Raw genomic sequence first — 13,865 nt, 5'->3', positions numbered from 1 at the left:
TATGTCAATGGCTTTAACAACTCAGATCCAACTAACAACTTATATCATCTTTAAAAGGTTCACAACATTGGTACATTTGTCTAGAAAATAACATAAAACCTTATACATGGAAAATAAAAGCAGTTGTTGCATGTACATTGCACACAAAAAAACAGAATAGACATATAAAATGGAGCTTACTGGCCATCAGGAAGCTCGTATGACGTAGTTGGGATGTTTGAATATGATTTGTCTGCAGATAAATTCATCACAACAGGAAAATTAAGGTTACGTGATTAATAACATTAAAAGATAAGAAGTATCTAACATTCAACTCTCAAACCACTCTAAGCAAGTTAGCATTGATGAAAATCAAATTTATCAAACCAGTGAACAGAAAGAACATAAGATACCGTCATAGGGAGTATCAGGAACTCGACAGATAGAATCCTTGATATCACCCACTATCATCCTCTGTTGAGACAAATTCACCAAGTTATAAAAAAACAGAAAATTTCAAACGAGGTGTCATTATCAATTACAGAACCTGGCAGAAGAGTTTGTAGCTTTCTGTGGTGTCAGGGATTTCTACATCTTCAACCTGAAAGGATTTGAAGGGAGTAAATAAGATACTATAAAAATTTCTAAGCAAATTGCTACTGTCAAGTGCCAACAATCCTAATTGAAATGAGACCACTCCTACAATTGCTTTGCCTCATTGCCTAGTATAAAAATCACGTCTTCTACGTCAAGAACGCAAAACCAATTTTCAAAAGCCTTTCTTTCTCCATCTCAATAAATAAATAATACTCAAATAGTAGTTTATTCACTGATTTACTTATGCACCTGGAATTCCCCTGCTCGTATTTCCTTTCTCTTGAAAGAGTATCTAGGTCTTATCTGCAGAAATAAATGACCAGCAACACTCAAGTAAATTGGCTCAAAAGATAAAAAAACAGTGTAAAAAATGTTTAACTTACTTTAATTCCTTTACTCTCCAAACTTTTCAGTAGGCAGTCAGTGAGAAATTCCCCTCCAAGTGGAGATGATACAACAGCCTGCAAATAATAGTATGGTCAACAACCGGGGGGTTACAATATACATCAATGCTGTTTAGGTAAAACTGGTAAGAATTAACATGTATGAGAATTTATAGCAGCTACAGATGACACTATGGAAATGAAAGATGGGAAAACATTCTCCTGCAGTAGAAAATCTCAAACCACAAAGAAACAGCATCAAAAAGCCCTGAATTCGTACAAAACTGAGTAACACAAATACCTTTTGAAGAACATAACCATCATGCACCGGTGAAATAGTAGTGGATCCTCCACCGCTGGAACACAATAAAATCTCATCAGTGCTTCTAAGATTAACCACATCAAACACAAACGAGGTAGACTTTCACAGCATATAGGACATAAGTGGAACATTAGTAGCTTCTACATACTAGAGAAAAAGTCATAATTTAAGTACAAAAAAACTTACCAGTCAACAACCAAAGAAGTAGCACGCCCAGTAGCAAAAGACGTGAGAACCTAGCACCAAAAAGTAAGCCAAAGTTGTGTAGATAGTTATACATTTGATAACACAAAAGCCGGCTGGAGATCAACACTAGTACACTACAATAATCGCCACGTAATAATCTATCAAAAGAATGATGACACAAGGTAGAAGGAAGATACAGGATTCTTAGCCATAAACAATGCAGGAACTTTGTATTTTTCAAACATTAGCTCTGCCGCCCTGTCAAGCATATGACTTGAGAAAATCAGTAACACATTCCAAGAAAATGCAATATAGAAAAAAGGGTATTTCAAAGCAGCAAAATCGTACTTCTCTCTCTGCTGTTGACTGTTTAGAGGAGGCTCAGCTAGCAGCATGGGATGCTCCTTGGGATCAATCATGAGACAACTCCTTGAAAGAGAAACTTTTATTAGAGATGAAATCAAACACAAAATTAAGACAAAAGATAATGCTTTACACAGTTACCTGAAAGCATGATCCCAGATATTGTCCACCAAATCCCAATCAGACACTATGCCATCTTTTATGGGTGACAAAACCTGGTGAGAGAAAATGCAATCTGTAATTTCCCTAAGAATTTACAAACTTTAAACATTAATTAACGAGAAAAGCTAACCTCCATATGGTCTCGGCGGTAACTCAAGGCTTGAGATCCAACATAGAGCTTGCGTTTTCCCTTGTCTTTTTCAGACTCGGCCTTTGAATCCTCAGAATTCGAGTTAGTCTTTGTAGAATCAACATCCACATCCATGGCTTCTACCCCATCTACTGCCCCAATAACCTTATGAACACATCCAAAACAAAACAAAACCCTAAGAGTCTGAGAAACAAGGGACTTGAGCTAATCTACACTAACACCATGAAGCTTATAGTGACATCAAATGCCAAAAATCAAGACTCACGGAAGGGAAAACGGCTTTTGGAGCATCTTCTCCGGCGTAACCAGCCTTGCAAGTGTGCGAACCCAAGTCAACCACAATAGCTGACACTTCATCTGTGAATCCCACCACGGAAAAAAAAAATCAAATGTTGAACGAAAACAGCTCAAAAATGACGCAAAAGATGGACGAAAAAGCAATTCAAGGGTTTAAAAGAGAAACCCACCTCCGCCGTACATGGCTGCAGCGAACGAAATGGATGGAGAGAGGTTCTCTGTCTGAGCTCGTCGTCGGAGGGTTTAAACACGGGACGGGTTCTTGGCATACCTGATTTTTCTTTGTCAGCGACCCCAGTGGCTCAAGTGGCACCAAAAACAAACAGCATGATGGGATTGGGTTATGGTCTGAAATCCTCTGGTCCAAGGTCTAATTTTCAGCTGACTATCTTTGTGATGGCAGCGAGTCTAACTGGAACACTCTTCCTTGTCTGACTCCATACGCCTATTCGCTATAATTTCCGTCTAGTTCATTTATATTCTCCTTTTTGTTGCTATTTTAAGAATGAATGAAACAAACAGTCTAATCCAATATCTTGAATTTGTAACTGTTTGGTTAGATTATACCACAAATACTTGAAAGAATTCCAGCAGCTTAAACCAAAAATTATTTAACTCTTAAGTGATTCTCTCTCATCAAACACTACAAATTAAACTGAACAGATTCACACTTTGGGAATGGCCATTTTTAAGAGAAAAATAGACAAACAAAAAAGCACATTTGCTCAAGCAAGACCTTCAAGTTAACAAAGTTCTTGGATGGGCATCAGCTAAAGTGTCCACCATCTTAAGACCAACCTGCATAAAACTTAATCCGAAAATAAAGGCGCTAAAGTTTAGATATCAAAGTAAATGAAACGCCAATGACAAGAAAGGTTATGAAGCAGTAGCTTATTATAAATTATATTGAAATAAAGATATAAGTATAAGTTCTACGGAAACAAAGATAAATGCTGAGCAGAGTAGTTCAGACTTCAGCTGCCTGCCACGTTTGAAATTGATATAGGTCCGACCAGAACCACCAAAGTCATCCCTTGAAGAGAAACCTCCTCTCATCTGGTTTTGTCAAATATTTTCTTACCTTTCTTCAAATCCGACGCCCACTGGACAAGACCAAAAGGATCTTGTTCCTCTTCCTTCTCGAATTCAACAGGTCTGTCTCTCTTTCTCGCCCTCTCGGAAACCAGACCACTGAAAGCTTTGTCTGGTTTGAACTTCTCAGTGCCCTTGAGCTTCTCGTCTGCATTTCCATACATTTCATAATCCATATTCTTCGTTGGCCGGTATAGCGTTGAGAGAGTAGCTTGAGTAGTAAACAAGGGATTGTCATTTACATTGTACTGGTCATCAGTTGCAAAACCAGAGTTCATTCCTTTCTCCTGGTTAAACAATCGTTGATCATACATAACCTCACCGCCGCTTCCTCCAGAAGATGCCATTCCAAGAGCAACCTTCTCACTGACATCACGGTCTCTGTCCCTTGCGATCTTGCTCTTCTTGATGACTCCCATCCTTCTCTGCTCCTTCTCTCTTTCCCTTCGACGCTCTTCTCGAATATTATCCCTTTGAATCCGTCCTTCCTTTTCCATTTCCCTCTCGCGATCGTAGTCATAGTCTCCTCTTGGGACATCAACAGTCTCACTTGCAACAACGTTCCTTTCAGAACGAGCCTTTTGAGCAAGAGCCCTCACCTCCTGCTCTTTTCTTTCCTTCTCCTTCATCTCCATCTCTCTTTGAACTCTTAACCGCAATGAATTAGCTTCTCTAGCTTTCTGCGCAACCACATCGAGCGACTCTGATAACTTGGTAAAGTTATCATTGATCTGATCCTCGTGCAAGACTCTTCCATCAGCGGAAGGACGTTTTTCAAGAGGGATTGTATAACCTTTCTGGTTAGTCCAATTGGAAACACAAGGTGGGATGTCCCAGTCTTGTCGTTCTTTGAGAATAACAGCTCTAGGCGGTGAATGCATGACAGGAACAGCCTCTGAAGAACCACCAGAAGCTTTTGGAACACGCTTGTGCCTGAACTTTGGTGGAGCAAGTGGATCTACAAGCATCTCCGAAACCCTAATGCTCCTCTCTTTAGCACCGGGACTGAATGCTGCAGATCGCTGCAGGGATGGCTTATAGTTAATGTACTTTAGATCACCTAACGGCTTCACAACATTGTTAGGCTGTGCTGCATTCAGAATCTTTTCAATGGCAGCTTTTGTCTCTTGAGTAGTAATGTCCTCGTGCGACTCCTCATCCTCACCAACGTCTCCCTCGTTTTTGAGCATCTTGGGGATATGATCACTATGTTGAGAGTAAACAATCTTTCCCAAGTTCTCATTCTGCCTCACAATAGCGTCAAAGACCACGTGTCCATGTGCATCCACAGTAACAGGCAAAACCTTGGACTGAGGCTTGTTGTCGTTACTATCATCAGAACCCAAAGAAAGAGGGCACTGAGCAACATGAATCTCTGGGAACGCACCACCATCTCCGAAATCCTCAGCGTGTTGCTTCAGGTTAGCAGGTACTGCTTTAACAGAGGAATGTTCAGCCTTAGATTCAAAGAAACACATATTATTTGAGTGATCAGAATACCTTGTTGATATTGCAGGAGGTAGAACGTTTTTAAGAGTCAGCGTAAATTGTGAGTTCCCTGAACAAGAAGCATAAAATATCACTAAGAAAACAAAAACTGAACAAAAAAAACAGATTGCTCTGGTCGGTCCCTGAAACTAGGGTTTATCAACAACAATCTGTCAACTTTGAGATCGGCTAAAATGTTAACGAAATCAGCAAACTTGCGTTTAGAAACGAAACAACAATGAAGAATAACTCTATGGAATTAAATCGAACCTCAGAAAAGAATTATGAGCGATTTTGAAAGCGAGAACGTAGCAATAGCAACAAACGACGACGATCGAGCTTTTTATAGCTTATAACACCCTCAAAAAATGAGCCTTTCATATTTTTAAAAAAAAGGAAAATAATAACAAGAATAATTATATACATGCAAAAAGGAAAACTTCCATTAAACAAAAAGGAAATAAACAGATAATGACATGTTTAGATAATATTTAAGAAAATCCATTGATTTGATATACAATGCAATAATCAGTAAAACAAAAGTTAGGAACAAATCTGTAATTAACAAAAACTATTGTGACAAAAGTAAATGGGCTTGAAGTTCAAAACTCGAAAGTTATTAAAAATCCTAGCCCGACCCGACCCAACCCGATGAATTAAAACGATTGGAGAAACAGAGATAGTCGCGCTTCTTCCTACATTCGCGCTACAGCTAAAAATTAATAATAAAACAATAATCATATTTTGTTTTCAATTAAAAAAAAAAAAAACTCTTTGACGTGAGAGTAAACCACGTCTCCTTCTCCGTCTCTGTGTTTTCTCGCAGGTTTGGACTTCATTTTCCCGAGAAAATCTCCCCAGGTTAGCCCGATCACATTTCCCCCGTCTTTGTTCTCCAATGATCCGGTTGTCTGATCGTGATTTCTACTGTTCTGACTTAGTATATCCAAAATGCCCATCTTCTCTTGTTGCAAAAAAGCAATCTTCTGTTCCTCTCCAGGTAGGTTCGTCTCTTCAGCTATTTTCTTCTTCTCTCTCATTTTTGTTACAAATTTGGGGAATGCTGCTACTTTTTTTTTGTTAGGTACGTAGATAGATCCCACTTCTCTTGCATTTCGATCGATCATCCGTTTTTACTAGATGGAATCAATCTCGACAATAAGTTAATTGATTGAAAAGGAATAAGAAAGATCTACAATTCCACTGATTACTCTCTCTGATTCAAGCACATATATTATCTTTAGGTTGCATTTTTGGTTTACCGAATTTTAGTTGCAATGCGATCCTTATGATAAGTTACGTATACTGTGTACTCTCTCCATGACTATAGATAGTAGATCCAGCTTAACATTTCAATATATAGTGATATTTATACCTCGTAGATTTTTATGTGGCTGGTCAGGACATACCTGGTTTTGATTACTTTATCATGTTTGTGTTTTGGTAGTTTCTCTGTATTGGTCTAATGCTTTATAAGACAAATGGTGTTTTCAGGCGTTGTTGATAGAGAATGAAGGACTTGTGGCTTTACCAAAAGTGTTTCCATAAGTTTTGCTTTTCCACCTCCATCCCATTTGGTCTGATTGATGATGAATTCTCTCACTGATCAATCAGGCAGCTCTCGTGGAGATTCAACTCCCCGTAGTCCTTTCTCTCCATCTACTGCTTATGAAAGGCACAAAGCTCTCCCCGATTCCAAATTTCACCGTCCCCTGCAAAATTCTTCACCATTGGGTACCATTTTTCTTTACTGTCAAATGTCTATGCATTATATGTCTTTGTTTTGTGTGCATAAGCGTATTAAGAAAAGGCCTCTTTACATACATAGTCATTCCATTGGACGTAATGAGTTTCATTTTGGAAACTGGTTTCTTTCTGCCACAGATCCATCATCCCCTCGATCAATGCTCCATGGAGGAAACAAGTTCCAAGAGGCTTTCCAAATGAAACAGGGGAGATTTGATCTCCAAGCCGCAAAGATTTCAGAAATGATGAAATCAAACAATTTAGATGTATTTCTGCCTAAGCCTTTACCTTATTTACCAATATTTCTGCATATCCTAAGCTCTGCTTCTCTTCTTTTTCCAAACTAGTTTCTTGTCAAATTCCTTTATAAATTATACCCTATGCTTCTGCTGAATGCAGAATGCTCCCACACAGTCACTTCTAAGTATCGTGAATGGAATTCTTGATGAAAGTATTGAGAAAAAGAATGGTGAAATGCCTCAGGTACTTGACTCTACCAATCCTGAGCACACTTTGTATGGATCCTACATTCTTAAAAGGTTTCTGCAAAAGCAAATTATGCACACATCTGTCTCATGCTCTGTAAATCTTCTGACTTGATCTATAATGACCAGCGTGTAGTATGTCTGCTGAGAAAAGTCGTGCTGGAAATCGAGCGACGTATTTCAACTCAATCTGAGCATCTAAGAACGGTATTTCTGTTTTTTTCTCAAAGAAATAGTATATTGTGTTCGATTGTTTTATATCATGAGTTCTTTTTGTGCAGCAAAACAGTGTGTTCAAATCTCGTGAGGAGAAGTACCAGTCAAGGATAAAAGTTCTTGAAACCTTAGCTTCAGGAACTAGTGAAGAAAATGAGGTATCATAAAGAACTTAGGCCCTGAGATTTTTGTTTCATGACATTCACTAATTTGTTACCCTGCCGATCAACTTACATTTCACCAGATTGCTACGAGACAGCTTCGAAAGATAAAGGTAATGTGTTTAATTTGTATCTGTTCATTTCAATCATGTATAATTGCTTATTGCAAGTTTGCAGTGGTAAACATGATTCTCGTGAGATTTTTATTTACTTGAGATGACTATGATAGACAGAAAAGTCCAAGCTGGAAGAAAAGAAGAACAACAAAGAGGAGGATATGGTTAGGCTAGAGAAAGAAAATGGTCAATATAATCTTGAAATTTCTACTTTAAGGAGAGAACTGGAGACAACCAAGAAAGCGTATGAACAACAATGCTTGCAAATGGAAAGCCAGACAAAGGTCGCTACTGCAGGTATTGAGGATAGGGTGAAAGAGCTTGAACAAATGAGAAAGGATGCTAACATTGCAAAAATTTCCCTTGAGGAAAGGGTTAATGAGCTTGAAGAGCTGGGGAAAAAGGCACTTGCTGCTAAAACGACCCTTGAGGAAAAGGTGAAGGACCTTGAACAATTTAAAAAAGAGAGTATTACTGTTACTACGATCCTTGAAGCAAAAAATCGAGAGCTTGAACAATTCAAGAAAGATACGTTAACTGTTACTACAAGCCTTGAAGCAAAAAATCGAGAGCTTGAACAATACAAGAAAGAGACAATAACTGTTACTACAAGCCTTGAAACAAAAAATCGAGAGCTGGAACAATTTAAGAAAGAAACATCAACTGTTAATACAAGCCTTGAAGCAAAAAATCGAGAGCTTGAACAAAATCTGGTCCACTGGAAGAGTAAAGCCAAAGAAATGGAAGAAAAATCAGAGTTGAAGAATCGGAGTTGGAGTCAGAAAGAACTTTCCTATAGAAGCTTTATCAGTTTCCAGTTCCAGACACTACAAGTATGTTTACATATACCATTGTCTAAATTTAGTCGTCGTGTTTGTCTTGAGTCACCTAATTAAACCTTCCAATTTTGCAGGAGCTGAGGTTATATTCTAAGTCCATCAAACAAGAAATACTAAAAGTACAAGATAAGTATACGGCAGAATTTAGTCAGTTAGGTAAGTCAGTTCGAATACATGTTTTTTATAGTAGCTCAATATGATATATCTGTGACTTTGTAAGTTTAGTGGTGTTTATCAACACATCTGCGTTTTCAGGGAAGAAATTGCTTGAACTTGGAGATGCTGCAGCGAACTATCACGAAGTCCTGACTGAAAACCAAAAGCTCTTCAATGAACTTCAGGAGCTAAAAGGTAATGTGGATCATGTATAATTTAACGCATTGATGTTTCTTTACTATTCATAGTTATAAATGTTCATCTTCTATGCAACCTATAAGTTCTCTAGTTATGGCTTGCAGGAAACATTAGAGTGTATTGTCGTGTGAGGCCTTTCTTGCGAGGGCAAGGTGCATCAAACACTGTAGTAGAACATATTGGTGAGCATGGGGAGTTGGTAGTTCTCAATCCAACAAAACCTGGGAAAGATGGTCATCGCAAATTTAGGTTCAATAAGGTCTATAGTCCAGCCTCTACTCAAGGTGTTATTTTGTTACCTTTTCGACCTCTATCCTAAGGAATTTTTCTTCCATTCCATTTATACTTTCTATTGGATTGGTGTGTTATTAGTTAAGAGACCAGTTTTATGAAAACTTATTTATATCAATATCCGTTGTATCTTGTCAATTCTTGCAGCTGAAGTATTTTCAGATATAAAACCTCTTGTTCGATCGGTTCTGGATGGGTACAATGTTTGTATCTTTGCGTATGGTCAGACAGGATCAGGGAAAACTTACACAATGGTATTGATTCACTATTATTTTCTGGTGCTAGATGAATGATGTCACTGCATTCTTACAGTTACTCATGTTTTGTTTAGACTGGCCCAGATGGAGCCAGCGAAGAAGAGTGGGGAGTAAATTATCGTGCTCTCAATGACCTCTTCAAAATCTCTCAGTCCCGGAAAAGCAACATAGCGTATGAAGTCGGGGTTCAGATGGTGGAGATATACAATGAACAAGTGCGCGATTTACTCTCCGGTGAAAGTTCTCAAAAGAAATATCCTTTTTTATTGCTCTTTCAAAAAATTTGTTCCTCCACAATTTCTAGATATGCTTTCTCCTATGTTCTGTTTGTGTTGCCATTCTTTTGTTTCCCTTGACTTTCACACACTAGGGATTCTTTCTACAACTCAAGAAAACGGTCTTGCTGTACCTGATGCAAGCATGTACCCTGTGACATCCACCTCGGATGTTCTTGAATTAATGAGCGTTGGGCTACAAAACAGAGCCGTTAGCTCCACTGCCTTGAACGAAAGAAGTAGCCGCTCTCACAGGTTCTCCTATTAATCTCTGTAACAAACATGTGTTTTTTTTCGTTTATCACTCTCTAGATAGTCATCATGTCTCCTAGACTATGTGAGAAGAGACAAAAGTAACTTGGATAAATGGTTCCGTATGCAGTATTGTCACTGTTCATGTACGTGGCAAGGACTTGAAGACCGGTTCTGCCTTGTATGGAAATCTACATTTGGTAGATCTGGCGGGTAGTGAGAGAGTTGATCGCTCAGAAGTTACAGGAGACAGGCTTCGAGAAGCACAACATATAAACAAATCACTCTCATCTCTAGGAGATGTGATATTCTCGCTTGCTTCAAAGAGTTCTCATGTACCATACAGGAACAGCAAACTAACTCAGCTTCTCCAGAGCTCTCTAGGTTAACTCAAAATTGGCTGCTCTTGTTTTACATCCCGAACGAGATTAGTAAACTTATCTCTAATATCACAGGTGGGAGAGCAAAGACACTGATGTTCGTGCAACTGAATCCTGATGTTACTTCATATTCAGAGTCAATGAGTACTTTGAAATTCGCAGAGCGTGTCTCTGGAGTTGAGCTAGGTGCTGCAAAGAGCAGCAAAGATGGTAGAGACGTTAGAGAGTTAATGGAGCAGGTAAAAAATCTAAAACACACTCTTCACAATATCTCATGAATCTTCTCTTGTATAGATTTCAAATAGATCTACCATAAGCTCGAGATTTAACTAAGCCTAAACGAACTGTTTGCAGTTAGGGTCCCTTAAGGACACAATAGCGAGAAAAGACGATGAGATAGAGCGGCTTCAATTGCTTAAGGACATTAATTACCCACAGAGACTGCAGAGAAATAGCTTAGGACAATCCGATGAGTTTAACTCAGAAGCAGGAGATTCACAATTGTCTACAGAAGATGACTCAAGATTCCAACAAGATTATCTCAGACAGTCGCGACACTCTGCCACGTATGGAGAGACCTTAACTTCCTCCATTGATGCAGAGTACGACAATGAAACAGAAGGATCCATTGATGTTGCTTATGCAGCAGAAGGGAGAAAACCATTGAAGATATCAGACAAGTAACGTTCTTTTCCCTCTTGTTTCAAAATAAAACTATTTTACAAGTTCTTTTGTTTTGACACGTATTTTATCTGGTGAATCTCAAAAATTGCAGAACCAAGCCGGTGACTCCAAGGAGTAGTACGACAACATCAAGACCACTTGATAAACTCAAGCAAGTGGCTACGAGGGCGACGACCATGGAAAAGGTCACGTCAGGTTTGTCTTCACCAAGTAAGATGTCATCACCAAGTAAGATGTCTTCACCAAGTAAAATGTCTTCACCAAGTAAGGAATCGAAACTTATTAAGCTTTTGAATTATTATAAATCGAAGAGATTGTTTATACTTAAGTTCTCACTGGTGATGTAAAATTGCTTGTGTTTCAAGGCATGAAGAAGACGGGAAGTGTTTCTAATTTGCTCAAGTCATCGAAAGATTCGAAACGGTGGTCGTAGAGAAAAACTTTTTTGTTCTTATTTAGGCGGCTAAATTTTTTATTTTTTCAAAGGAATTAATTAATTTTCTTAATCCCTCTCTGAACCCAATCAAATGGTTTCAGTTGGGACTTAATTTTGTACATTTATTTTGTTTTTTTTATGAACACATGTTGTTAATATACGAATCGCATACTCACGAAACCTTTTTTTTAGATGACAATAATGTATCCTCATGATCGTACTACTCGTTCGAAATTGGGGGAAAAATAATACTTGATAGGACCTCTACTATACATAAATAGTGTGTATGCTAATATACATATATGCTAAATTAATTTATATAAGTTATGTAATTTGTATAGGGAATATCAGAGTAAGAGTAAGGTTTACTGAGGTGAAGAAAAGAAGATTGTAAAAAATGAAAGTAAAAGGACTTGAAAAGCTAAAAAGTAAAGTATCATTGGTGGGTATACTAGTCCCCACAGTGTTATATGCATACTTGAATTTAGTCAAGTTTTTTGTTCTCTGTCACCGAATGATGTGATCGTCAAATCTATTTTTGGAATATTTTGGGGTCCCTATAGTTTTCACTAGTTATTGTAAACCCCTAATTCGATATGTCCTCTTCAGCATATATTAATACAATATTTATATATATGATCATCCTGAACATTAATATGCTGTTTCATGTATGTTTAGATAGCAACATAACCATTTGACTAGTTGAAATGTAACTAGATATTTTTATTATTAAGTAGTTGAGGTTCTCTTTTGCGAGTCATCTAGAATCAAAGATTAAAAGATCAAGATCAAATATAAAAGAATCACTCTTTTTTATTACTTTAGGAAAATCTCTCAAAACCTAAAACTCTCAATCTCTTAATCTCAATTCTCACAAGTTATGTCACACCTTGACATCTACTTATATAAGAAAAGAATTAGTCTATAACTCCTATTCTAATTAGGAGATAACACCAAAACATATATTTAGATAAACTCCTAAATATATAAAACCTAATCCTAATCTTCTTATGCTTACACTCCAACCTTACTTCAAGCTTAAGTCAACATTCTCCCCTTTAAGCTTGATCTCATCACTCTTCAAGTGTTGAACTCCAATGAGCTCTCTCATTTCCTTGAACTTGATTCTTCCAAGTGCCTTAGTTAAAATGTCCGCCTTTTGCTCACTCCCCGGAACATGTTCAACATCAATTTGGCCATTTTCAATACACTCCTTTATGAAGTGATAACGCCTATGGATGTGCTTACTACGCCCATGAAACACCGGATTTTTAGTGATAGCAATGGCGGATCGGTTGTCTATCCGTATGGTTACCTTCTCACTCAAGTTTCCTGTGATTTCACTTAGAAGATCTCCTAGCCAAATGGCTTGCTTGGCTGCCTCGGTTCCTCCCATAAACTCCGCTTCACATGAAGATAATGCAACAGTCTCTTGCTTTTGTGAACACCATGATATTGGACTATCTCCAAAGTAGAACACATGACCAGCCGTGCTTTTACCATCATCCGGATCAACATTATGACTACTGTCACTATAGCCAACGAGATTGGGTATGCTTGTGCATCTCTTGTAAACTAAACCAAGCGATGTTGTTCCTTTGAGATACCTAAGACAATGCTTCATTGCTGCTGAATGTGACTCCCTAGGACTTTGCATATATCTACTTAAGACTCCCACAGCATATGATAGGTCTGGTCTTGTGTGCAACAGATATCTAAAGCATCCGACGAGTTTCCGATAAGTCGTTGCATCAACTTCTCTCTCGTGTTGTGACTTGGACAATTTTAAACCTACTTCCATCGGAGTATGCACAAGATTACAGTCTTTCATACCAACTTCTTCCAAGATCTTGTGTGCATATCGGGTTTGACTCAAAGTAATTCCCTCATTGTTTTGTATTACTTCGATTCCTAAGTAGTATGACAATACTCCGAGGTCACTCATCTCAAAGCTAGAAGACATCTCTGTTTTGAACTGACTTATCACTTCCAAGCTTGTACCTGTGACCAAGAGATCATCAACATAAACAGCCACGATCAAGAGATCCTCACAAACTTGTTTTCGATATACGGTAGGTTCCTTGCTGCACTTGGTAAATTTCAGCTCTACAAGAAGTTTATTAAGCTTGTTGTTCCATGCCCTCGGTGCTTGTCTTAAACCATATAATGCTTTGTTTAGTTTGTACACCTTCTCTTCACTCCCCTTGATCTCAAAACCATCTGGTTGATAAACATACACATTTTCTTTAAGCTCTCCATGAAGAAAGGCCGTCTTTACGTCGAGGTGATGTATCTGCCATCCATGTGCGGCTGCAAGCTTGATAAGAAATCTGATCGTCTCTACTCTTGCTAC

At 38.1% G+C, this 13,865-nt stretch overlaps 2 protein-coding genes and 1 pseudogene across 4 annotated transcripts; 1 reads left to right on the top strand and 2 right to left on the bottom strand.

Annotated features, from left to right (window-relative positions):
- Nucleotides 1–21: 21 nt before the first annotated feature.
- Nucleotides 22–2,841, bottom strand: LOC17898113 (actin-related protein 4). The gene is made up of 13 exons (XM_006305842.2): nt 2,611–2,841; nt 2,409–2,500; nt 2,123–2,287; nt 1,972–2,045; nt 1,816–1,896; nt 1,665–1,725; nt 1,468–1,517; nt 1,261–1,315; nt 960–1,037; nt 826–879; nt 527–580; nt 393–453; nt 22–232 (listed from the first exon to the last, which is right to left on the bottom strand). The coding sequence occupies exons 1-13, from the start codon at nt 2,621–2,623 to the stop codon at nt 177–179; spliced, it is 894 nt and encodes a 297-aa protein (XP_006305904.2). The 5' UTR covers nt 2,624–2,841; the 3' UTR covers nt 22–176.
- Nucleotides 2,842–3,178: 337 nt separating this feature from the next.
- On the bottom strand, nt 3,179–5,010 carry LOC17900276 (annotated as a pseudogene).
- Nucleotides 5,011–5,799: 789 nt separating this feature from the next.
- On the top strand, nt 5,800–11,705 carry LOC17900919 (kinesin-like protein KIN-14O). Of its 3 annotated transcripts, none has more exons than XM_023790211.1 (20): nt 5,800–5,881; nt 5,962–6,020; nt 6,635–6,754; nt 6,905–7,032; nt 7,166–7,249; nt 7,381–7,458; nt 7,533–7,625; nt 7,712–7,741; nt 7,858–8,577; nt 8,658–8,739; nt 8,839–8,934; nt 9,042–9,221; nt 9,376–9,482; nt 9,560–9,738; nt 9,851–10,015; nt 10,143–10,396; nt 10,468–10,631; nt 10,747–11,072; nt 11,168–11,340; nt 11,442–11,705. In XM_023790211.1, the coding sequence occupies exons 2-20, from the start codon at nt 5,972–5,974 to the stop codon at nt 11,507–11,509; spliced, it is 3,096 nt and encodes a 1,031-aa protein (XP_023645979.1). In that variant the 5' UTR covers nt 5,800–5,881; nt 5,962–5,971; the 3' UTR covers nt 11,510–11,705. The 3 variants fall into 3 exon arrangements, with proteins under 3 accessions (XP_023645979.1, XP_023645980.1, XP_023645981.1); XM_023790212.1 differs by having other exon boundaries at nt 5,863–5,881; nt 6,515–6,754; XM_023790213.1 differs by lacking the exon at nt 5,800–5,881 and having other exon boundaries at nt 5,966–6,024; nt 6,515–6,754.
- The last annotated feature ends 2,160 nt before the right edge of the window (nt 11,706–13,865 follow it).

This window comes from Capsella rubella, unplaced genomic scaffold (assembly GCF_000375325.1).
Source record: "Capsella rubella cultivar Monte Gargano unplaced genomic scaffold, Caprub1_0 scaffold_1, whole genome shotgun sequence".
Lineage (NCBI taxonomy): Eukaryota > Viridiplantae > Streptophyta > Magnoliopsida > Brassicales > Brassicaceae > Capsella > Capsella rubella.
Note: the sequence above shows the minus strand (reverse complement) of the source record. Positions and strands in the feature narration are given on the sequence as shown.